Here is a 25,718-nt window from a genome sequence, read left to right as displayed (position 1 = left end):
CTTGAACTTACACAGACTTCTGTTTGACAAGGTAACCAGAGTTAGAAAACAAATTATTACTAAAAGCAATTTATTACTTATTACTTCATCATTTACATGAGATCAGGTATTTATAAAGCTCTTGGCACAGTTCCCAGAACACAATAAACACTTAATAAATGTTAACTACTCTTTTATTAATTGTACATGTATTGTTATTCTGAAAGCCGTAAGAAAATAACAATTGTGTAGACAGAATGTCTATACAAGCAAAATTTGCTGGAAACAGCCTGAACTATTATTCTGACTACACTACTATTCTGACTTTACACCCAGCATATAAAACATATGCAGTGACAGCAATTAAGTTTTGATTTCCTATTCCCTATGACTTGTTGACAATACTTCAGTGTATGCTGAACCTCACACGCTACTGAATGCAAAATATCTGGCATGGTTTCCTGATACGTACTTAAATATGTCTTCTGCTGAAGAAACAATAACACTGTATGTGTTCGTGATCACCCTCGTGATGAGACAAGCACAGAACGTCCTGAGTTTCACAGACTGAAATATGTGCTCTGACCCATTAACCTTGGGTTAACGCTAAGTTTCCAGGGACCGAGTCTGCACGTTCACTTGGTCATTCCTGTCTCTGACGTGTGACAGTGTTGTGGAGAGTGTGGGCCTAGAGATTGTTCAGAACATTTTCCATCCAATCTCAGGCCCCCAAGGCCACCAAGCCGCCATTAATGCCTTTGCTGATAACTAGGTCAGCACTAGAGGTCACCTTGGCCTCTGCCTCTAAAGTATGACTACTCATTTAAATTCATTAAAATACTTTTATTAGTGCATGTTTGTGATACGCAGTGACTACATTCATTGTGGGGAGTTAGCACATATGAATCACATCTTAGTTATTTAAATTCATGTAACAATGGAGGCCATAGTGTGATGGCTGGACAGAATTAACCAGAGAATAGCCTGGCCTGGCCCAGGCTCCAGCTCTTCACCCTCGTGATGGGACAGGTGAATGTTCTGATGAGGGGACAAAACACAGCAGGGGGCAGAATGGGAAGAGGAGGACAGGAACACCCCAGCTTCCAGGCTTCTGATACCCCACACCTCTGCGGACTCATCCCGGTGCCCTCAAAGTTGCTGAGGTCACGAGCACGGAAGTCCCTGGTACGGCCGGAAGGAGCAGTGTTCAGTCCCACTGCACCATGCTGGTGGAGTGTGCTGCGTGCTTCTGTTTTTAGTGCGCCCTTTCTTGGTAGAGTCTAGTTCTTCTTCCTTATTGTCAGCAGCCTGAGCAGATTCAGAAGCTCAGATACTCTGCAGACTTCACTGCTCAGACCATAGTTTCCTCATCTCCGAATAACTGGGGCAGAACTAGCAGCCTTCTGAAGATCTCTAGGTATTTTCAAGGCAGAACGGTATGACAATAGTACATGGGTTGAAATTTCTAGAGGTTTCCCAACTTTAGGCCATGGAGGCCTGCTCTCTTTGTCCTGCTGCTTATGCTTAGGGTGGCTAGTACCACGGTCTCTGCTTACTCTTCCGATAAACCTCTCTCTCACCCTGCTCTTCCCATAAAGAACAAGGAAGCAAAGAGATGGGGGAAGGGAGAGCCAGCTGGCTGCAGACGGGCATTGGGATGCAGATGAGCTTGGCACAGAAAGCCTGTGGATGCAGATAAAGAAAAGCACCCTAATAACATGAATGCCAATGAGATAATATTGGTAAAGCTACACTCCTCTGGAGAAAGGTGTTGCATTTATAATCACTTTTGCAGAAACAGTTCCTCTTACAGTAATGACTATCTTTGTAGCTTCCTCTTAGGGGGCTCCACATTAGTAATTTCATCCCCTCGTTTTGAGCTAACATCTTACTTCGCCTACCACATGTTTTCCATGACCTGAGCCTGTACAAAAGAGTATGGTTTCACATCTAGGGAAGAGCTGGCCTACGTGCCCCAGCCGGTGTACTGCAGAAGGATCAGCTTTTGTGGGTTTTGTTTTGTTTATTTTTGGTGTGAGTGTGTGTGCGCATGTGCGTGGGGCTTGCGTAGCGGACTTCCAGGTCTCTGCTGCTGATTCCGGGCACCGTTCTATGCAACCAGGGCTGGTATGGCCCTGTGTACCAAACCTGACAGTGCTGCGCACCACTCTCGGAGCTGTAGTAGTGGGAAGAGCTGAGGATTTCAGTTCATTTTGGGATGTAAAATGGGAGCCACAGAGGAAGCAAATGTGGTCCTTGTGAGGGGAAAGCAGAGCTGAGCATGGCCAGCCTGCCAGGGCACACAGCGCGGTGCAAGGGCTCCAGTTTGAGGCCAGACGCCTGCCTGCAAACTCAGTTACTAGCTGGGTAGCCTCGAGCAAGTTACTCCCTGCACCTCCTGGGCCTGTGAAAATTAACGAACAGTTACACTTACAATGATGTTTTGCATTGTGTTGGCCTCCAAGTCATGCTTCCATTACCTAAAACCGGCAAATATTCTGGCTAAATCCACTGTCATGAGGCCCAGCTAGCGGAGAGTCTTAGTAACTGGCCTTCATTTCTAGTTCTGCTACTGGCCGGTCAAAGAAGTTAAGTTAATCTCTGGCACCTCAGTGTCCTCATGCTATCGACAGGTCACCTTGAATATTTTTAGAAGACATAACAAATAAACAGCCTTATAATGCTGTTTACAAACACAGATAACTCACTTACCCATGTTAACTGAGGATAGGAATCAAACAGATTAAAGCAGTCTACCAATAATCCTGACACCTCATTAGGTCAAACACCTTTTAATGTTAAATGAAGGCTGCACACAGCGCATTAAACTGACTTGTCACACTTAATCCCCTTCCCTTTCCTTTCTTTGTTCTGTGGTAGAAAACTTCGAATGTTATACCTCTTTTGGAGCTCAACCAGAGTGGAGAGGCAAGCAAACCTTGAATGATCCAGATTTGTCATGAAGTACTCCCAAATTACTAACCAGTAGGAAGAAGTAAAATCACATATAGATTTTTTTCATCAAGTAGAACATAACTACAGACAAGACACAGAAAGCAAAGAACAGCTTTGCAAGTTTAGGAAGGGCTTCTCTAAGAATCACGTAGTCCAATCACTTCTTGGCAGATGAAGAAAGCAAGGAATTTCAAGTCTCTGGAAGTCTGGTGGAGGGGAGGACAGCAGCGCGAATGTATGCTTAGTACTGATGGGACGCAATGACGGGAACAGGGAAGAGCATAGGAGAGAACGTTTGTCAAAGTGCCCCTTTCTGCCATCTCCCACACACACAGCTTACCGTTTACCTTTTCATCTCTAGGACTCGTGGCTAGTAAGAGGTATAATGATGCAGTACTGAAACACTGTTTTATTATCAGAACAACTTTAATAGCTTTAATGAGACTTCCTGAGCGCCTAAGTCCTACAACTGTCCACAGCTAAGACAAGCAGGGAAATACGCAAACCTTTTTCCCAAGTGACCAGTGCTCTGACCAGAGCCGGCCGAGCAGGGGCCCTCCAAGGCTGCCTTTGACCCTTGCTTCAGTTTCTCTAAGCTCACCTCTTGCTAGCGGGGGGAAGAACACCTGCTCCCAGGAGAATGCTCTCCACACTAACCCATGTCATGTCTTTTTAAAAATGTGGCCTAAGGTTTGAGGCTTTGAACTGGCCAGACTGCTTCGAGGGGACAGAAGTCTCCTGAGCTACGCCCAGCTCCTGTGTGAAGGTTCAAGTTCTGTCCAGCAAGTTCTGCCATTGTTCAGGTGATGCGTTCCCACAGAGATCCCAGAATGACAGAATTTGGACAGCTCTTTAGCTCTACTCCCACCTTTCCCTCCTGCCATTTATCTGTCATAACCTCCTTCTGTGCAATTCCATCCAGACCTTTAATCAAATTCAGGATTTCTCCCCTCTGAGCTTCCTTTGAAAGCTTATCAACGTTTTGGGAACTGAGGTCTTTATAAGCCTATGTAACAGTCCCAATTTAATCTTGTACTGTTATAGAGAAATGATTATCTCTGAAATCTATTACTTCATTTTGCCATTGTGCCATCCTACCACACCCTTACGAAGATTAAGATGCCAATATCCCTCACACAATGACACAGACCGTTTCTGCAAATGTGATCGGTAACCCACGCCAGGGCGTCTGTACACATTCTTCACAAGCCCTTACAACAGTCCTATTAATTAAGCATGTCGCTGAGACTATGTGGTTTGCAAAATAAAACAGTTAACACCTTTCACCGGGTTCTAGTGCCAAAAGATGGTGCAGCTGGCTCTGTTCTGACCCTGGGCTGGCATTTTCTTACCCCCAAGGAATCCTCATTAATGTTCTCGCACAGACTTCCTTGCATTAAACGGGCCATGTTTCAAAAGTACCCAATTTTTTCATTTCACTTCACCAAAGTCATACTTAACAACTGCCCGTCAAAGGCACTGAGCTGACCAACTGCCAGCCCAAACACAAACAAACTGCCACTCAGGTGGCATGTAAAACTTGACGGTGAATGGAATAAACAACTTCCCACGGCCTTTTATAAGGCACTCAGATGTATGTTCCAAGATCCCTGGGGCCTGTGTCTGCAGGCTGTGAACTACGGGGCCAAGAGTTTTCCTCTGTCTTCCAAATGTTTTCATTCGAACTGGTGAGCTGGGAGCAATCTTGCCACACTCGGGGCTGGTACTGTCTACCTTGAACCTAACTCTTCACCTTGGAGAGGCTCCTAGGTGGAAGGCACTTCCGCACCTAAGGGTCTCTTCTGCAGCCACACCTTGGCACCCTTCATCCCGGTCGTTAAAAAGCTGTCTTAAAGAGAAACAAAGATCTCTTCATTTAGTTTTTATTTCTGCAAGGTTTAAGTGTTCTATGAAAACGGTACAACAGGAGGAGAATGGTTCTTTCAGTTGCTGTGAGGCCGAATTATCAGTGAGGGTCAAATTCGGCAGCTGTAAAGCTGAAGAAGGTATACCAAATGCATGTCCTGGTTTATACACTCCACAGCAAACACATTTTATATATTGGCTAGCTACCTAATAAGAGTTCATACCTACAGAAGCTATCAAGTTGAAACAATGTACATTAAAGTATATTTCTTCCAGGGCTCCAGAAGCTTTACAGACAGTATCCCCCTCAGCCCCAACTCTTCTGTTAAGAAGGCAGAAGGCAGGGGTTAATCAAACTGTTACACGGGAGTCCTCAAGTACCCTTTCCCATTCACTGAGTCAGCTACGATCTTGATTCAAACACGGGATTATTATGATACTGAGGAGGTGAGACAGTTCAGGAAGCCTTGAATAAGAAAGGTGACTTCCACAAAATAGTTAAGAGTATGTTGGCAGACCAAAGAGAAAATGGGACTTGAAATGATCACTTCCTGTATTTATTTGGCTAAACTGATGTTCACATGTGTATATACATGAGTGCATTTTTATCTATAGGTATATAAATGGATGTGTAGATACACATATCCTAGAGAAAGATCTGTGTATTTGAAACAAATGAGGTCATTACACGCACACACACACACAATATTAAAACTGTATTCATCTTATATTTTTGGTAGAATTATCTTTTTACAAAACATTTACTGTCTATAAGTATGGTGTAGTCTTTGTTTGTTTGGTGACCCAGTTCCAAAGGGTGTGGGTGCTACTCCGTACCCCCCCGTTATCCAGAATAGTGCTAAACAATACAATTCAATAACTATTTGCTGAATAAATGCATGGATATTTTGTATTACACATGACACAAAATTCTGAGATCTCAACAAATCTCATAGAGATGTTTTGGTTGCTTCTTTTTTTTTTTGTTATCTTTTTGGGACAGGGTCTCGCTACACAGTTCAGGCTGGCCTTCAACTCACTATGTAGCTGGGGCTGGCCTTGAACTCACAGCAATCCTCCTGCTTCAGCCTCCCGAGTGCTGGGATTACAGGCGTGTGCTACCATGTCTGGCGTGGTTGCTTCTTAATAACAATTTTAAAATGAAAGGAACTTGAGAAAAATGTTCAACTAACTTGTCCTCATTAGGTTTTGACTCAAATGGAATGATTTAGGGGGCAATTTCCATGATATGAGGAGAGGAGAGCTGAGAGATTTTTATGACCAAAACAGTAATAATGATGATCGTGATAATAATGGCTTTGAGAACGTGGACATTAAATACATATTAATAATTAGCAAAGTGTTTCAAACAAAATAAATGCCTCAGAACACATTACAAGGGGCAGAAAGAATTTGGTCCCAGTGAGAGCCAATCTGTTCTGCTGAAAGTACAACCCCAGCATTTTGCTATTAAAGGGCACAAGGGGACGGTTCCATGGAGAGCTAAGCTAAAGCTCGCTCGGGAGAAAGGTGCCTACCCACACAGGTAAACGATCTCCTCTGGGGCAGGCCAGGAAAGGGTCCATTCACCTCATGTGGGTGGACACACTTGGCCCAGGAGGCCGCTGCATTTAATGCTTTTTCCTACTGGATCAGGCTCATTTGTTTTTACATCTCGAATCTATGTGTAGTCCTTATTCAGACGTGTTATTATAAAACACCTTTCAGTATGCCATCAGTAAAATGGAGTACTCTAAACAAATGTTCTCTTAGGGCAATAACTCCTTAATATAAACTGCATTTAATAAAACTTGTAGTGATTCCAAAAAGAAAAGGGTAAGGCATACTCAAAGAAAATGTCTAGAAGAAATTTGCAATTAATATTTTACAAGACATTTAGATTCCACAGATTCCTCCTAGCTGTTAAAGTTTAAGAGCTTTTTCAAAACTGTATTCCTCTCTGTTATTACATCCTTAATTAAATTAATTTATATGGTGAATGCTCTAATGATATTGCTGTAGATTTTCAATCACAAAGCCTCATGGCTAGAGACAACATGTGTTAAGACCTTGGAAAAAAACATGACATAAGTCATGGTGTTGTCTCTGGTACAAGGATATTTGTCCCTGACATCTGATTATTGAAAAAGTCTTGGTGGTTTTTCTGTGCTTCAATCAAAGTCTTTTATTATATTTTACTTTTTAATTGAGCTAAATTAGGTCAATGAAAACAAAATAAATATTCCAGATTGCTGTTACAAGGATTTCTTTCTTTCCTGGACACATAATGGGAGACAATGACATATCTACTGAACAACACCACCACTTGGTTTTGCCTGTGTGAAACCCTTAATAAAGGAGGCTATCTTTAAGCACAATTTGCTACACCATCAAAGCAGAGGCAATCAAAATTTGTTCAAGAACACAAAAGGCACAGCTGTGGAAAGAGGCAGTCTAATGATGCTGCACCAAATCCAATGCTCTAGCCTTTGCAGACAGTTAAGCACATTCCCTTCAGGCTACGGGAGCACTACTAACCAGGAACAAGAGGGAGAGAGGGAGAGAGAGAGAGAGAGGGAGAGAGAGAGAGAGAGAGAGAGAGAGAGAGGGAGAGAGAGAGAGAGAGAGAGAGAGAGAGAGAGAGAGAGAGGGAGAGAGGGAGAGAGAGGGAGGGAGAGGGAGAGGGAGAGGGAGAGGGAGAGGGAGAGGGAGAGAGAGGAGAGAGAGAGGGAGAAATTGGTACTCTGTCACAAGTGGAAAAGCACAAAGGCATAAATCAGGTATGTACTAATTGCCTATGCACGATACATCCTCATGGTAAGACCAACTAGAAGCCTCATTAGACTGGATCTTAGCTATTTCATGCCAAAACCTAGCTAAGTGCCTGCCTTGGAGAAGCACCCAATAATCCTTTGTGTTTTATTATTCTCATGAACTATCAGCAATTAGTGGGTGCTGTACCTAACAGTTAATCTGTAGCTTAAGTATCAAGTAACCTTTTCTAGAGGAAAACTGTCAAGCCAAGGAAATGATTCCTAGCTTCTCAATCTTAGTGTTACATGTGGAGATGTTGAATTTGCTCCTTTTATGTGTACTATTATATTTCTAAGATTTATGCTGAACATTTCAGGAGATATAAGATCCAGTATCTTAGTTACTAAGTAAGAGGCCGGCTAGAGAAATGTGTCCCCAGTCACTCTGCACTGCTCAGTAAGGCCCTGATTCTTCACCTTAACTCCACTACCCTTCTCCCAAGGGCCCATTTAAAGTTCTCTAGACATGATATGCAAAGGAGTGTACTTTTAAATCAGAACCAATGTGTAGACACTTCCACCTGCGTAGAGACAGTTCTATCGACTTGTTTTCCCTTCCTGTACTGGCCATGGCTTTTGTTTCCCTCAAGAAAAGAAGATAGCACATAAAGGGAAAAGCACACTCCCAGACATTAATGAAGTTTGGTTGTATGATAAAAGTTCCTTAAGATACAAAAACTGTAAAAGAAAAGTGCGTTGGGAAAAAAAAAAAAGCACCATTTGATCTTGTTATAAATGGAAAGTTTTGGACACTGTAAAAAAAAAGGTAGCAAGTGCCTTTTTAATGGATTTTATCTGCAGGAAAATGATTACAACCAGAAAAGCTTTAAAGTGTCAGCTGGTGATGCATTTTTCTTTATCCCTTTTATTTTTATTCAGAAGGAAATTGAAGGCATATGGCAAAGTGCATCATTAATTTCTTATTAATTTCATAATATGAAGGCAACCAGTTAAAATAGTAGTGCTACAACTTTAAATTACCGAAGTCACTTGGTATTTAATGAGAGATTTAGCACAGCGGGGGTTTTGTTAAATTAAGTTATGCCTTCACATCACAGTGGGAAAACAGGTGTATATTGGTTTAGAATTATGGAAATGTTGACGAATTCCAAGGCTTGTAATCAAACAGCAAGGCTCCCTGTCATATTTTTTTCCCCAAGAATGTGCATTAATCTTTTATGTCTGGTCCCATTTCTTCCTGGCCGCCAAAGGCTCACAGCTGAAAGGCAACCACTTTCATGTTTTTCTTGCAGCTGTTAAGGGTGATGTTTATCAGATAAGTCTGCACATAAATGCAAGATGTGGAACTCTGTCCCTATTTACCACATTTGAAACAGCAAATGGAGCAAGCATATACATTGTAAAAGCTGTGAGGCTTACAAATTAGATCTGACTTTTCAAATTTTTGTTTAGCCTGCCTCAAGTAATTGGGCATATGAAATCGAATTGGCTAAAATGAAATAAAAAAAGTCTACCCATCATCTTTTTCTATCTCCCAAATTATTGCCCTTAATAATGGGTCTCGGAAAAGAGCACAATTATAAAAAACACATATGGAGGGTGTTAATTGTTGGCCAGGAAAAGGGTCAGAGTAAGATATCCCAAAGAGAAGCACACTCATCAGCCGTTCTATGTATTCCAACACGCCCTGTTCAGAGTATCTCCGGGTTTCCAGAACGCATCTTCACACAGGAACAAGGGCATGCTGGGAGCTGTGCTTCTAGCGTAGGCGGTGCATCAAAATTAACCAAGCTTTGCATTGAGTTCAAATATGATGCTATCCAGCATCAAACTATATTGTACCTTAAACGGTAAATAATGATTCATCTCAAATAATTTTTTAACACACCCAGGGGGAATTTTGTGTGCTAATTATTGTAAAGCATTTATTTTTAAGAGCTGGAACATCAAGTGGTCTTTGCTCTTTAATTAGGAGCCTGGAAAATAAAAAAATTTGCCTGCTATTGTTGGCTGGGGCAGTAAAAAATTTGCCATGATCGCTACATTCAACAATGTGACCTAACACTTGCAATCTTCTAGGACTGTGTTGGAAAAATTCCATTTACTTGGAGAATGAAGCTGAAATACTACTACTCTTCTAAAGTCACTAAGCAAAGCACTTAGACTTAATAAAAGCAGCATTACCAAGAATCACCTTGGAAGTTTCAGGGAGAAGTAGTTAAATTAAATAGGGAGGGATCATTCTGGTACCACACACTTGCTTTTCTTCTTTGATTTGCTCTCATAAAAAGGAAAACCAAAGTGGCATGAACAAGATCAAAGTTCATAATTTATTACTTGAGTGATTAAAAAGCTTAATATTCTGAAAACATTTTGCAGCTATAAATATAACATTTTCAATTGTTCCTGTGGGTATGGGGATAAAACACGTGTGCTCAGGTTAGTGTGCACACGCGTGCAACACACACGCATTTTAGTATATGAGTAGTAAGAAAGAACTGACACAAAGCTAGCACTGCACCCTGGAAACATGGTGGGCATTAACACCTTGCTTTTACTTTTACTAAATCAAGTTTCAATAGATTCATCATCATTGCACTGTTTACCCAGTTCCTTTGTTAGATGATACTGAATGAACTCATCACTGATATTTGGGAAAACATACAAACAGCATAAGGAAATTTAAACTTGCATACAATATATTAAGTGCCACAAAATCCTTTAAAATAATTTATTCTGATAAAGCTGCTCTATGCAACATCAGTTCATTTCTACTGCATTGTACTAATCATTGAATATTACTGGGAAGGAAATGGAAAAAAACTGTAAGCTTTGTATTTTCTGTTCCGTAGCAACGTGAAGTCACAAATTGGACATTAAAACATTGACTTTGTTAACCACCATTGACTGTTTAGAGATCATTAGGAGGCTTAATATTATGGCTGTACAGGGTACATTTTGTTCTTTCAAAAGAAAATCTAAAGACTAAATTTGAAAAGGGGCTCCTGGTGAGTAAAAGCTTTTCCTTTTCCATTTGCTTCACTCGTGTATGTGTTGGGTTTTTTCCTTTTAAAACCTTAGCCCACCCAATAGTCTGTGGCAGCCACTAGACCCAGTGGGGTCACTCTGATTTTCTAACCAGGGGACCTGCTATTTGAGAGCTCTTCCCATCAGTGTTAATGCCAGCCTCTTGATGGGCTGGCCAGCCGGTCCGACTGCTGTAGGGAACACAGGGGTCAGCACACCCCTCAAAAGACCAAAGTCATTTTTGGCACTAAGAACCCATAACTAGAACCTTCAGTTGAAAGGACCATTTTCAAGCAATAAAGTGATTTTGGTACAAAAGTAAACCGACTCACCCCAGGTAAAGTTTTAATATTGTGCAGTGCATTCTGGGCTTCAAGTGCAGCTTTTCTTGTATAAAATGTTACGAAACAACAACCTACAGAGAGAAATGAAAAGAGTTTAGAAATTTCTGTGAATGCTTTGCTGAGATATAATGGGGACTGTGGCGAACAAATAATCTACTTAAAAGGATGCACAATTTAAAAATAATAAAGTGCACGCGAACAGTAATAACAACATCTCAAGCATTTACACAGTGCCTTTCATCCCAAATCACATTTGTTAGCTGTACCCACGCTGGAGATCAATTCATAACTCTCTGCACCCACTATCTGGAACACAGCTATTCAAGAACGAGGGTGGGAGGCGGCGGCGCGAGGGTGAGGTGTTAATGGGACTTGTCACGTAGCAGCTACATGAGGAGAAGCGTTCAGTCACAGTAACAATACCACAAACGTACATTAACTGTAATGCTCCTAAAGGGTGTCTCTACAATATCACGCTCTGAAAACATCTTCTAACCTCAAAGCTTTCGACAACTGGATCGTAAGTTTCTTACAAGAAACGATATTCTTCTTTATCTGCACCACAGTCCACAATGCAAAGCTCTATGCAAATGCCTACTCCGCGCTCCTCCGCCACAGTGGAAAGCTGTGTGTCAGCGAGGTGGGAAACGAAGCTACAGTCTGACGGGTTGTGTGACTGGACAACTCCGGCCGTGCAGTGAGCGTGGCTGTGGCACACCGCCGGAGTCCTCATTTCCAAGAGCCCAGGGAGCACTGGCCAAGCCCCTGCAGCGCAGGCCAGCAGATACCCTCTTTCTAACCTACTTCCTCCTCCAAAGAAGGTGCCGAAACCTTACACCATTCCTTCAGTGTCCTGAGGATGACTGTCTCTTCTTCAACTTATTTTTTTTGTTTTGTTTTGTTTTTTTCCGGTACCGGGAATCGAACTCACGACCTTGCGCTTGCCAGGCAGGCGCTGTGCCGCTGAGCTAAATCCCCAGCCCCCTCTTCTTCAACTTATAAAGACGCTGGTTAACAACATTTCACCCAGCATGCAGTTTCTTAGCACTATCAGGCTTGGGAAAAAGAAGTAAATAAAAACTTTAAAAATTATATTAAAAAAAAGATGCTCCCTTTGGTAAGTTGGGGATGAGAGGAAAATGGAACGAGGTATTCAGCAAAACCGTATCTACTTTAACTCAGCTTTAGTAAAGGCCCCTAACACGTTGAGCCAGAGAAGGCGGGACGAGCTACAGGGGTGCTCACACCACAAGCGCAGAGACGAGCCTGTGGGAAACGCGCAGCACTTGGGCACCAGTGTCGGCCACGCTTAAGGAATGACGCAAACACGAAGAACCAGAACCAAATCAGGCAGCTGCAGGCAGGGAGCGGACACTGCAAGCCATCGCGGACTTAGGCACACACCGGCATTCCGATTTCTCAAAATATAAAAATCGTTCAGTGGACTAGGGGAAATCAAGCATGATGCCACTTATACAGCATTCTTAAAGATGCATGATATGCTCCCTCCTCATTTGGAAAACAAAGTAGAGCCTTTTGTCTTATACTTGGTTCACTCAGAGTCTACCAAGATTGAGATATTCAAAACCTTCACCTTTTGGATAAGCAGAGTCTGACCCTGGTTTCTTGGCATTATCCAAGGATCAGAAACCCTTCAAATGCATCATTTGAATGATGGAGGGAAATTAAAATTATGAAGTTTCTTAAGAATTACAGATGGAGAGACTGACCATTTTTAGGTGATCTTTACTTCAGCTATTTTGACTTCTTTGACAAAAGTCCATTTGGCCATGTTGCTTGACAGGAGACCTTTTAGTGAGCTGATTAACTAGTTATTTGAGCTTCACTGGTATAATACAAGCCCCAGAAAAGCTATATACTTATAATCAAGAAATAATTTTAAACAAGAAATTCCCAATTTTTAGTAACCTATCATGATAATTTTTAAGAGGGAAAAATATAAAACATGCAGCATTAGCCTTAGCACAGAAAGAAGACAGGGAAAGCTTTCTAAATGCTTCCAGCAAACATTCTCAGTACGGTCTTTCATTCTCCTATGCTGATATGGTTGGTGTCCAGATAAGGATGTAATTGAGAAGTCCTGAATTTCAACTCCATTTAGTAATCGACACTTCAAAAAAGAAAAATCTGACCCTTTCAAGCAGGTGACCTTTGAGGGGCGATACACTTAAAAATAATGTGATGAGCGGAGTTTGCTTGGCTGGAAAGACGGCAACTAAAGAAGAGTAAAGCTTCGGAGAGGAAAAACATACACAGAATCAAGAACGAAAAAACTGCTGGGTATGGGGCACAAGCCTGTAATCCTAGCACTTGGAAGGCAGAGGCAGGAGGATTGCTGTGAGTTTGAGGTCACCCTGGGTTACATAGTGAGTTCAAGGCTAGCCTGAATTACGTAGCAAGATTTTGTCTCCAAAAAGAGAAAAAAAAAAAATTTGAAAAAGAGAGAGAATGAAAAAGCTTAGGGTCAAGAACGAAAAGTATAGCATGGCCTAAAAGAACAGAGAAATGAAAGGGGACTGAAAATGGGGAGCTAAATACAAGGAGAAGACAAAAGCAACAGCAAACGATGAGGATGTAAGCGGTGGGAGGGTGTGCCCGTGCTGTGCGTCAATCTGAAGCGCTATCACCAACATACAGCAGTCTGAGGAGTAAAGGAAGCCCTCCTGCCTCGGCCCCCAAACTAATTCCCCGCTGGTTCTCACTGCCTAAGAGCCCACGAGGGCCTTGGGGCCATGTGCTACTTAGTATTAAAGTGCTACCGTCGGGAAGCAGACATTTCTTTGCTTTTAGCTGTTTACATCTTAGGGTGAATTTGACTACATAAAGTGCTTTCTTCTTAAAAAACGTTTTTCATGGGTGGTTTTTGTTTTTATTTCTTTTTGTTTGCAGAAAAGTAAGCGTGAAGCTGGTGTCTGAGCAGTAAGGACCAGCAGGAGAGGAGGGACGGAGAGCCGCGCCTCGCGCACAGAAGAGGAGGTGGGAACGCCGCCACCGGCTCCCTGGTCTCGCCCGAGGTCCACTCTGCCCGTGGATGTGCGGCAGAGAAATCAGAGACTGATCACTACATTTCCTTTTCAAGTGACACACAGCTCGTGACCCTGTGACTGCGCACCCCATAAAGGTCAGTCTAGGAGTGCACCGAGACAATCCTTTCGGTGTGGTACCTGGGGGGCACCCTGGGTACCGAGTGACAGCTGCCTTCACTGTCTGCTCGTCTGCGCCCCGCCGAGAGCTCGGCTCCAGCAGCGCTGCGCTTGGTACGTAAACTCGGCACCTTCGTGTGAATTCAAAGCAGGTGTCTCATTTTAAGTGGGCGAAGCCCTTGCCTCAGCCCACGGCTTGGGGAGCAGAGCCCGAGCCCCGTTTCTGCTCCTATTCACAGCTCGGGCTGGGCACCCTTGTAGGATGAACGACTTGTACAGATGTGCGGTCTTGGGACGGACAGAAAGGCCGGAAATATTGCTTCCCAAACCCTTATTTACTTGTTTATTTTTGCTACCAGGAGTCGAACTCGGGACCTTGCGCTGCCAGGCAGGCGCTGTGCCGCTGAGCTGCGTCCCGGCCCTAACGCTCTTTCCTTCTGGTCTCACACTTTGGTTCCTGAGCGATGTTGGAAACAGTCTGTCGCATTCTCTGAACCTCTGTCAGTCCTACTTTCCTTACCTCTAACCAATGAACAATAAGCGCGTCCCTCACCCCACCCCAAAGAGCCCATGTATTTCACCACAGTGTTTCATTCAGAGCAAATTTTAAATTTAAAATTATTTTTTTAACCTATATGGCTAAAAGTGACTTATCTTGCATTTGGCATGCATAATATTTCACATAATTAAAATAGTGTTTGGGTAGGTTACCTTACAATTTGTAGAGAAAATACAGACTTCCAAATTTAAAGAATCATTTTAGAAGCAGCAGTCCGTATTTCTCCCGCAACGGGACTCTGACTGGTCCATTTCCAGGATCAGGCTCTCTCTGAAAGACTGTTGGTTCTCTGAGTACTGTCCCAGACAACAGTCTTAGTTTTTTTTTTTTTTTTTTTTTTTTTTTTTAAACTATATTGCATGATTTCTCTAATATGAGGAACCCAAAATATAAATAAATTATAGGACACAATAATAGATAATAGGAAACAGGGAGATGCATCTTTTGCAAAAGGGAAGGGGATGAAAAAGAATTAGGATGTGTTATGTACCTGCATCAGCTCCCCTTGGTAAATGTCACCGTTCTGTACTGCAAACTTAGCTGGCTGTGGTGGTGCACACCTATAATCCCTGCACTCAGGAGGCTGAGGCAGGAGGATCTTTGTGAGTTCGAGACCAGCCTGGGCTACAAAGTGAGCTCAAGGCCAGCCTGAACTGCATAGCAAGACCCTGTCTCAAAAAAACAAAGAATAAAAACATAAAAAATGTACTCCAAACGTGCACTAATAACGATTGAAAACCCACCTGTCATTAAAACGTACACTTCCAATGGGATTCAGTGACCTGCAGAGAATACCTCAACAAAGGAAGGCGGAACAGCATTATTTGCCCTTGCAGGCTAACTTTTACGGCAAAAGACCAGGGAGCAACCAGAGATCCTGGAAAACCCATGAAGGCTCAACAAGCATGAAATTTTCCTTCTTGCTGGCCCTCACTGAAAGTACAGCTGTTATGGGAACCACCTGTCTCTTAGATTTCCCCACGCCAGCTGTAACTCAGGTCTGAACTATCCTGGATTCATTTCTAGGTCAGCTGCAACAGCAGATGGCTCAGCCTTTGGATTCAGGGGACATGATTCCCTCCTTCTGCAGGTTCCGTTTCAACATCAGCGTGAGGCGGGTGGTTAAACACCTACAACACCCAGATGCTCTGCAGTGGTCAGTGGCCGCAACACGTATCAGAGCGGCCCGTCCCTCAGGCCCATGTTCAAGTCAGAAACGCCCCCTTCCTGCTGTCCACGCAGCACAGAGAAAAGAGGCTTTCTCCATCCTTAAAGGAAAGGAAGACCGGTCGGGGGCCCTGGTGTCAGCAGAGGCTGGTGCACTCTGATGAGTCAGGTGTTTCAGCGAGTCTCAGCCCTCCTATTTCTGCTTAATGCTGGTAATTTTTGCTGCTCCACATTTTCCTAGTTTGCTCATTTGACACTAATAAGCACTCACACTTTACAGTTTGTGCCACCCTGATCCATTCATTCAAGAGTTTCCACTGGGGCAGCAGCCAAGTTAGAAAAGACAGATGTGATGCCCCACACCCAGGCTACCTTTTGACATTCACATTGCAACCATTTCAGCAAGCCACCGGGCTAATAAAAGCTTGGGAAGTTGAAACAAACAAAAAACCCAACCATTCCTCTCGTGTCCATTTATGAACCTGCCCCGCATTACTCGGACTTTGAAAACTCACAGGTGAAACAGGTACACTGGTGAAACGCGAGGGGTGATTCCAGAATGCGGTATCAGTCTCACGTACACACAGAGTCTAACATTTCCACTGACGGCTCCCTCTGCCAATCACCAAAAGGTTCTGATGACCGTGCACACACCACGGGGTGGGGGAGGGGGGCTTCAACCTTACTGGCCACTAACATCGCACCCTGCACTGACTCTACTGTTGAACTCTGAAAAGCTACCAGCGCCCCTAGGGAGGTTCCGGACAAGGAGGATGGGAGAAGGATCCTGGGTACGCTGCTCAGTGGGCCTGTCTGAGGCTTCACAGGAGCTGCTCTGGGCAGTCAAGAAATAGCAAGATGACTCCTGGCACTGAGGGAGGATGAGACACACAGAACAGCTACCTACTGTGAACTCTCTCTCGGCCAGCGCTTCTGTCTCTCTCCTCGGAGTCCCACCAGTCCCACTTCTCCTGCCCAAATTCCTAGACATGGGTAAGTTCAGCAAGACAGTTGCACATGTTCAGCTGGTAAAGCAATCTGTAATCAGCATAATTGTGAGACATGATTATGCCGTCATGAATCAGAACCTGAAAAGGGCAATTCCCAGAGAGTGTGAGGGCTACACACTGCAAACGGAGGAGTGGGTATATAACTGTGTCTTTTCACTAATAGTTTCTGCTGTCATAAAGGGTTCCCGCAGGTATTTTGCTACCTTAATTGCTGGGTAATTTGAGACAATGTTAAAGGCTTTTGCTATTTTTGAAGATAAAGCCCACACTAACACAGGCCAGTAGGACACACACACATGCACGCATACACGCACATGCACGCATACACGTGCACACACACGCACATGCACACACACACACACTCCTTTAAAATCATAAAGAATCACTCAAATTTATTGAAAGACTAGTTTTAAAATAATCAAGTAGATTTATCCTCAAATAAACCATATGGATTATCACAAATCTTTTCAAACTACAGCTGTTTTTCCTGAAAATCTTAACTTGGAAACGCTTGGTAATAATACAGGGGGAAAATTACTGCTTGTATAGAGACAGCCAGTTGATCACATCGCTTGTCCTGATTCACACAGCATTTATTTACTTCCTTTTCACCGCAGAGGGTAGTACAGACATAGCCCTAGAGAATCATAACACAGATCAGATTTTAAAATTAATTCTACTCTTATGAAAAATGACACCACACTCATTAAAGAAACTTCCACTGAAGTTTCTAAACCTTACCAAATTGGGGAAAAACTGCATCAAGATTTGATGCTCTGAAGATTTAAAAGGCAGTTTTTGTTAAGCAGGTGACTGTACGGCAGGAAGGCATTTTTTGTTAAATATGTGTGTCTGCCTTTAAAGAATCAAAGTAGAAAGACGGTTGGTCACTGACTTGAATGGTGCTCAACTACAGAAATAGTCATTCATCAGCTGCAGGGCAGGAATTTCGGATCACACACTAACAATGCATGCTCTTGACGACGGCAGCTGAGCCCATGTATGGTAGGGATGGATGAAACATGCCCCATGGCGCTCCTACACCAGCCTGCACCGAGGATAGTCTCCCCCTAAAGTGTGCTCTTGAGTGGCAAAAAGTGCCTATTTGGAATGTTTGAGTTCCGATTGCTAATTCAGCAAAACTGCAAACACAGAAGATTGTAGAGCATTTAAAAAAATACAAATAACCCTCTCATTTTCTTGCCAGTTCTTCCTCTGGCTAACTAACTGTGCGTCAGCTGACGTTCCTTGGAAGCCTTTCCTTCCTTCCTCTCAGTGTATGTCATCGCAGCCATCTTAGCTTGGCACCTAGGGAGGGGGCCGCAGTAAAGAGGTCCTAAGCAGAAATACCTAAGTGTGCTCACAGGCTCAATTTTTAATGGGCTTGTAAAATTATAGCATCACGTTTTAAGTCACATCTTGCACCCCTTAAGAGCAAGCAGTGTGTTCAGGGCAGAGCAGAAGGAATTAAGACCTTAGGACACCAGGCCTCAGAGGCCAGGAGTCAGCAAAAGTGCATCTCACGTGACTTTCACGGCACAGCCAGGCCTTCTGGTGGGAAGAGAAGATAGGGTTGGGGAGAGAAGATGGAAAATGACTGTGTATGAGTCTCTGGCTACGGTGGTGAAAAGAATTTCAGGTTTGGAGCTTACGATGCTGTGCATGAGATGGCTGCGTGAACACGGAGGGGCTGTCCAGGCCTTAAGACCGTCTGACTTCTCAAACATATGAAATTGACTTTGTTTTCTAAGTCTAAGCAAATACTTGTTGGAAAACAACCACAGAAGGACCATTTAATGACTGACCCCTGCGCTTGGATTAGCAAGCAAAATAAAACAATAATCCTGGTGCTAAACTCAATTCAAGATATATTCAACATTCAAGGCATCAACCAAGTCATCACGTTGCGAGTCGAAAATCGCTTTACAGCCTGCCTTTGCGTTCTAAGGGGCTGACAGATCAAGGGATGAAGGCCCTGGAAGGCCGAACTAGTGGCCCTGCAATGGTCTCTCCTTCTGTGAATGCCGCCCTCTTTTGTGCCCACATTTGCAAGCAAATCGGGGGTCTGGTTTGCACAAGCGCAGTTGCAAGTGTGGCATTGGTTTCCTGTCAAGTCAGGAGCACGCACGCCAGTTTAAGTGGAAAGGGGACCTAGTCCTCATACGCCATTTCCCTGACGCTCTATTTTCTCCCCAGTCCCAGCCACTGTGTGGAGAACTTCATACTATTTTTGGAGTCCCAAAGTGGCCGAAGTAAGTGGTGCATTCTGTGCTCACGTGGACACCCTCCACCGACCGTTACAACCGTGTTAATCACCGGGCTCACCCCGGCCAGATCCCCTACTTTCAGTTTCTACAGAGCGGTGAAAGGTACAAAAACTCCCATAAAATGCCCTGAGCCAAATTATAAGAAGAACTTTTGAAAAAGAGAGAGGGGATCCAGGAGGTCGCTACATCTGTGGATTTTAAGGCAAAAGACGAGGACAAAGTGTCATTCTTGGAAAGTACAAGGGTGCTTCTGGAGGCCATGTGGTATCCTGGAGAGTCACAGAGGTCACCCTTTCCTCAGCCAAAGGCTTCCCACCAGAAGGCCTGGCTCTGCCAGTGGAAGTCACGTGAGATGCACTTTTGTTGACTCCTGGCCTCTGAGGCCTGGTGTCCTAAGGTCTTAATTCCTTCTGCTCTGCCCTGAACACACTGCTTGCTCTTAAGGGGTGCAAGATGTGACTTAAAACGTGATGCTATAATTTTACAAGCCCATTAAAAATTGAGCCTGTGAGCACACTTAGGTATTTCTGCTTAGGACCTCTTTACTGCGGCCCCCTCCCTAGGTGCCAAGCTAAGATGGCTGTGATGACATACACTGAGAGGAGGGAAGGAAAGGCTTCCAAGGAACGTCAGTTGACGCACAGTTAGTTAGCCAGAGGAAGAACTGGCAAGAAAATGAGAGGGTTTTTTTTTTTGTTTTTTTTCTTCTCTCCACCATTTACTACTTTAAACCACATATAGAATAAGGAAATAGAAGTTAAAATGCTACTGCTTTCTCAGGGTTTCTATGTCCCTTGTGTAGAGTCACAGAATTTTACAAGCTAACTCTACCAGCCTAACACTCTACGTCTTTTCATTTTACAGTCTGCCCTGGTCACACAAGCAAGTGAGAGCAAAGGCAAATACACCCCAATAATTACTAGCAGACTGGCACCTCCCAAGTCAGGGCCTGGCTTGTGGAGCCTGGCCCCTGTCCACCTCTAGGTTGAAGACCCCCAGAACTACTTCAGGCTCCTTTCATGTCACCTAAATGTGTTTTTATTCTTTTTATTTTTATTTTTTTTGGTTTTTCTCTGGTACCAGGAACCGAACTCACGACCTTGCGCTTGCCAGGCAGGTGCTTTGCCGCTGAGCTAAATCCCCAGCCCCCATAAATGTGTTTTTAAACCTAAATCTCTCGTTTCAAATGTCTCTTCAATACTAACCTAAGGTAAACCTTTTTTTTTTTCTAAAAATAGGACTTTCATAGCAACAATAGTAGTTGCCCAATACAAACACCTCTTTTCATAGAAATCAACTTTTAATGAAACTGTATCCAATTAACTCAGTTTATAGAGTCTGATATAACTGGCACCCTAATGTAGAAAGCATTACCAGCTGGCCACTGCCTAGGGAGCAGAGAAGCACTAATGCCATTCTGCTTTCAGTACCTGAATTATGTGGACACCAGCATTTGAACTGCCAAATGCCATCCCAAGGGACTTTCCCGGGGAACTTTCAGTGACGAAGCAGGATCGTACTTCTTTCTCTGGCCGCCCGAGGCAGTGATCCAACGCTACTCCGACAATCCTGACTTGTTCCCCACTGGGCTTTTGCCTGGGCAGCACATCTGAGCCAACCTGGGCCAGGGAGGGAGCACGGACCTCACGGGGCTCGGTGGCAACTCCATGCCCTCCCTCAGGTTCTCCACCTGTCAAGCAGTGACTGCACTTGTGACAACTGCCACAAGACCCAGGCTACCGGCCTGGAGGCTTCTCTCGGAAGAACCATTCTCTGATACATGCACGTCACTTGAAGATAGGCACACCTTTTAATCTGTCAAGTAAGTCAGTTGTTTTTTTTTTTTTTTTGTTTTGTTTTTAACTTAAATTAGATCTACTGGGTTTTCAAGTCTCCTGGAAAAGAAACTGAGGATTGATGTGGGGACTGCAACACTTCCTCACCCATTACTACACGAATTTCACCTAAGGCGTGGTGCAGAGCAGAAATCAAGGGCAAAAACACAGGAATCTGCCGTTTCTCTCTCACTCTTTTTTTTTTTTTTGCCTTTCTGAAATAAGCTACTTATGTTAAACCATTTCAGCTGTCTAACGGCTGTAGGAGCATATGAAACCAAAGGTATTTTCTCAACATTCATGTTGCCGTCTTCAGCAACACCCGATGAAGGATCCTTTATGCATTTGTCATTTTTTTTTTGTTTGCGGTATCAGGGATGGAACTCAGGACTTTGCGCTTGCTAGGCAGGCACCTGTGCCACTGAGCTATATCCCAGCCCCTATGCACTTGTAACGGATAAAAATAAACCATGTTACAAATACTTTAAAACATCTTACCATGTTCTCACCAGCTTAAGCCGCTGGTGGTACAGGCCTGACGGTCCCACTGGGCAGCACACGACAGTCCCCCGGGGTACAAGCTGAACGTACGGCCATCGTGAATGTGTACATCATGAATGAATGTGTCAAAGTATATACCACGTTTTTTGGTTGATACTGTGTAGGATAAGTTAAACTGCATTCTGTTAGCCAATAAGTATATTTCCATAAGCATAATTATGTTGAAATAAAGTTTTACAAAGAAAAGAAACTGTCCTTTTCTCACCACTGAGTTTAGCTGTTTCGTTCCCTGCTGTAAGCATCAGAAGGCTACGTTTATGGGTGAGGCACGCACTTACGAAAGTGATACACGGGCGCTGGGAAGAAAACACGCAGTCACCCTTTGTTACAGAAAGGGCTGTGTGAACTTTGGGATGAAAGAAAATAAGCAAAGAGAGTGCATCTGACTGCATTTTCTACCTTTTCTTTTAGACACTAATTCTAGAGAATTAAGGACCATATTTTTCTTTAAAGAGAAATACTAACTTCAGGATAAACGTGACAAACCAGCTCGAAGCCAGTGGGACTGGCCCTGTAGCTGGCCATCTCTCAGGTGTCTTCCTGCTGAGGCAGTGGCGTCAGTGGGGTTGACAACAGTGCTCCTTCAAGGGCTGAGTGAGCCAAGACACCATCACATGCACCAAGGAAGGCATCACACAGTTAAACGTAGTGTAAGGTAATTCTGCCTTGAATCCAATTAAAAAGGATTTAGTTCCCAAAGTACTAAAGGGCCTCATTACAAAGAAGCTTCTAATATAAGTTTATTTCATAGCATAGATTCTCCTGAGGATAGGATATCATTATAATTAGAAGTCCAGAAGCAACGAGAGTAGGTTAGAATCGTATCTATTTTCCTATGATTCTCAATGTCAGCACACTGGGCTGTTAGGTGCTTCCAGGCCAAGACAATTTCCTTAGTCCCAACTTCACTGTTCTTTTTACCTCGTGTACCAACATATACTTGTTAGACTAATAATACAGGCCCCCTGTAATTAGCTTAGATAAATCACAGCTTTGCCCTGCACCTCAGCACTTACAGTGGTATTTTCACTTCGTATTGATCTGTGGTAGGTACCTCTGAACTCTCAAAGGGTCATTCGCAATCTAGAGCAGAATAAAGGTATTTCTTCTGGAACTGGAATAGGAAAGGTGTTATCTACATCTTCACTCTGACTCTGGTCTCTAAAAGTGAAATGGAGAGGCAAAACCACTGGCTACAGAAACCATACTATTACGTTAAAGTACAGCTTTGTACTTTAGACTTTTTCTTGTGGCATAGGACTCTGGAGAGCTAATACTTAGGGTCATTATTATAAATGCCTCTACCCCACTCTAAAAATACCTAAGCCACATTTCATGTGCGTGTTGATCAGGGAGGGAGGTACTTTTATGCAGAACAGTGGAAATCTTGTAAGAAATTCACTTTAGAGCCAAATATATATTGGTTCCTAAGCTGTCACAGCAAAGACTAGGACAGTTTTCAAAGTGACACCAGATACTTCTCTCCTGGGTTTTTCATACTGTTTTGCAGTGAGTCCAGGGCCAGTCATCTCTTATTAGCATCTCAGACTGCCAGTTGTTCGACAAATGACTTAAACTCTGAGCCTGATTCTTATTTATAACATGGCGCTTAGTAACAGTAGTGATATCATACGTTTATTTAAGAGATAATTTATGAGTGCATAACAGCGCTTGGCATACACGCGAAACTGCTGAGTAAGTGTCAGAAAGTAGGTTACAGTCTACCTTAAACTCGCCGTGTTTCTCTATGAAGTCCTAAGCCCGCAAGACCTTACCCAGGCTGCCTTTAAGGCAGAAGGGACAGGCTGCTGCGCTGCCCCAGTTTTATACTGAAACTGAGAGGCGCAACAGCCTGCCGCACACGCAGTCCCTGCCTGGGAGGGAGGCCAAGGGGCACCCTTCCTGCTCGCGACCACGAGCCCTTTCACAGGGCTGAGCATCGATTCTGTTGTCTTGCTTTCTGAAGTAATTACTCGAACTAGCAGAGATCAGCCATTTGCATGGCCTGTGAATACTCTGAACACCCATTTACATGGCCTTTAAATAGTCAATCAATTTTAATGGAATCCTTTCGATTGACTTTCCTGTTCAGCATACAACAAAAATTTCCGCAATTGTGCCCTCTGGTTTCCCTCTGAGACGCAAAAGTTCCTTCAACTAGTTTGATGCCAAGCCTGTTGCTATCGAATGAGCACACCGAGGTTTCATTACTACAAAAGGACTTTTAACCACAGCTTTGTCATTTCCCTTTAATTTAACAAAAACAGAGGAAGAAAGGCAGCAGCAACACCGGGCTTGCGTTAAGACGTGGTACTCTAAATGCCTAGGGTTAGGAGCAAAAACGGAAGTGTCAAGTGGAAGATGGGGGCCTCACCGCCCGAGGAGTTAGGCACCTCCTGGACAAACTGGTTCCCACTGGCTTTGCTGCATTTTGAGAGCTTCCATGCATTTTCAGGCTACCATAGTGCTCATCTCAGCAGTCACGCCTCAGGCTTCCTTTGTCCCCTCAGCAGGGTACTGAAGTGCTGGGCATCGAGGACCCCAGGTAAGGCTTAGTCCCAGGGCCTTTCCCATCTGCTCAACGCGCAGCACAGTAGTATTTCAGACTTGCATGTTCCACGAACCTTTCCAGTGTGGGCTACTGCTGGTAAAAGGAGTCCCCGCTACACTGTAGTCCATTTCCTAGGAGTGGCCTTGGTCTAACCTAAGATACATGTGGTTTAATGGCTGGATAAAATATATTTATCCCAGCTATTCAGCAACAATGTGTGCATAGTGCTAGTTGGGATCTGGCTTAGAGCAGGTACCAGATAAAGGTAGATGCTTTTCTTCCTTCCACTTTTCTTTTTTTTTTTCCAGTACCAGGAACCGAACTCACAACCTTGCACTTGCCAGGCAGGCGCTGCGCCGCTGAGCTAAATCCCTAGCCCCTTCCTTTCACTTTTCAGTGTAGGGGCCCTAGGAAGGTTTCATATATATACGGGTGATCAAATAAGTCACCATCCAGGAAGGACACTTTTGAAAGTAGAAGAACTAATGTCAGTAATGATCCTGGAGCAGCAGATGAAAGCCAGGGCTGTGTCAGCAAAGTCTACACAAATGCACTCTTCTGTTTCCTCTCCCGACCTTTCCTCTCCTCCTTTGAGATTCATGCTTTCAGTCTGATGCTTACACTCATGGGAGAATAAAAACTCCTTAGAAGAAACAACACTGAGGTCTGTTTTTCCGACGATTTGTACTGCAGTGTACACAAGCCAGCATGACCAGCTTGGTCTACACACTGAGAACACGGGTCCTGGGGCACATAGCGACGCCATGGAAGATGAAAAATGACCCCGAAAATGAGGCGGCAGAGGGGACGTGACAAACTAGTCACACTGGTTGTGGACAAGGGTTAGCCCTGATTTCACTGTGAGCAACATCAAGTGTTGGACCCGGGAGAGAAAAGAGGTGTTAGCAACCACCTTCTATGTAAGTCCCCGTTTCCAGTAAAAGTTAGAGAGGCAGAAAGAGGTGACATCTCGACAGAGCATCACCTACCTGGTTATTCATAAAGCCTAAACCTGAATCCAGTCAGGTAGACTTACTCATGCCAAAGACAGGTCTGCTTCTTCACTCCCCTAAACATCTAGCTAGAAAGGTATTAAATGTGGCTTTCCGTTTTGCAGGAAGTTAAATAAGTATGAGTGAGTATGGATACCAGAAAAATATACCACCTGGCTCCGCCGCTTGATGTGCCTAAAACCGAGCTGCAGAGTTACACGCTCTTTCATTCGTAGGTGGAAAGGGCTGTCATCTTTGCCACAGACTCTCTGCCTCGAACACCTCAGGAGGGAAAAGCGAGAAATGTTCTTGATTTCACGTAATTCTACACACCACACACTGATCAGCAGCCACTGGGTTTCCTTCGAGGAGGAACATGCCATCTATCAACTTCTCACACTGCACACACTAAAGAAGTATTTGATCTAAAAACTTTCATTTTTCTCAATCACTGCCAATGACACTTGTTCTGTTATTAAACCTCCTGAAAAAAGAGAGAGGAAAGGTCCTGCAGAGTCCTATTTCTTCCTTAAAGGACCGGATGGAGATAGATTCGCAAGGCTTAGCCTTTTACACTTCAGGGTCATTTCTTGTTTGTATTTCTTTTTTTTTTTTTGGTTTTTCTCCGGTACCGGGAACCGAACTCACGACCTTGCGCTTGCCAGGC

General features: G+C 43.8%; 1 protein-coding gene across 8 annotated transcripts in view; it reads right to left on the bottom strand.

Annotated features, from left to right (window-relative positions):
- Celf2 (CUGBP, Elav-like family member 2) overlaps positions 1-25,718 on the bottom strand; it is a 310,354-nt gene that overhangs the window by 101,450 nt on the left and 183,186 nt on the right. For all 8 annotated transcript variants that reach the window (XM_013513698.1, XM_013513697.1, XM_013513693.1 and 5 more), the window contains exon 3: positions 10,934-11,016. In XM_013513698.1, coding sequence (XP_013369152.1) covers positions 10,934-11,016 — 83 coding nt within the window. The remainder of the gene's footprint in view (positions 1-10,933; positions 11,017-25,718) is intronic.

This window comes from Chinchilla lanigera, unplaced genomic scaffold (assembly GCF_000276665.1).
Source record: "Chinchilla lanigera isolate Chin_1 unplaced genomic scaffold, ChiLan1.0 scaffold00020, whole genome shotgun sequence".
Classification (NCBI taxonomy): domain Eukaryota; kingdom Metazoa; phylum Chordata; class Mammalia; order Rodentia; family Chinchillidae; genus Chinchilla; species Chinchilla lanigera.
Note: the sequence above shows the minus strand (reverse complement) of the source record. Positions and strands in the feature narration are given on the sequence as shown.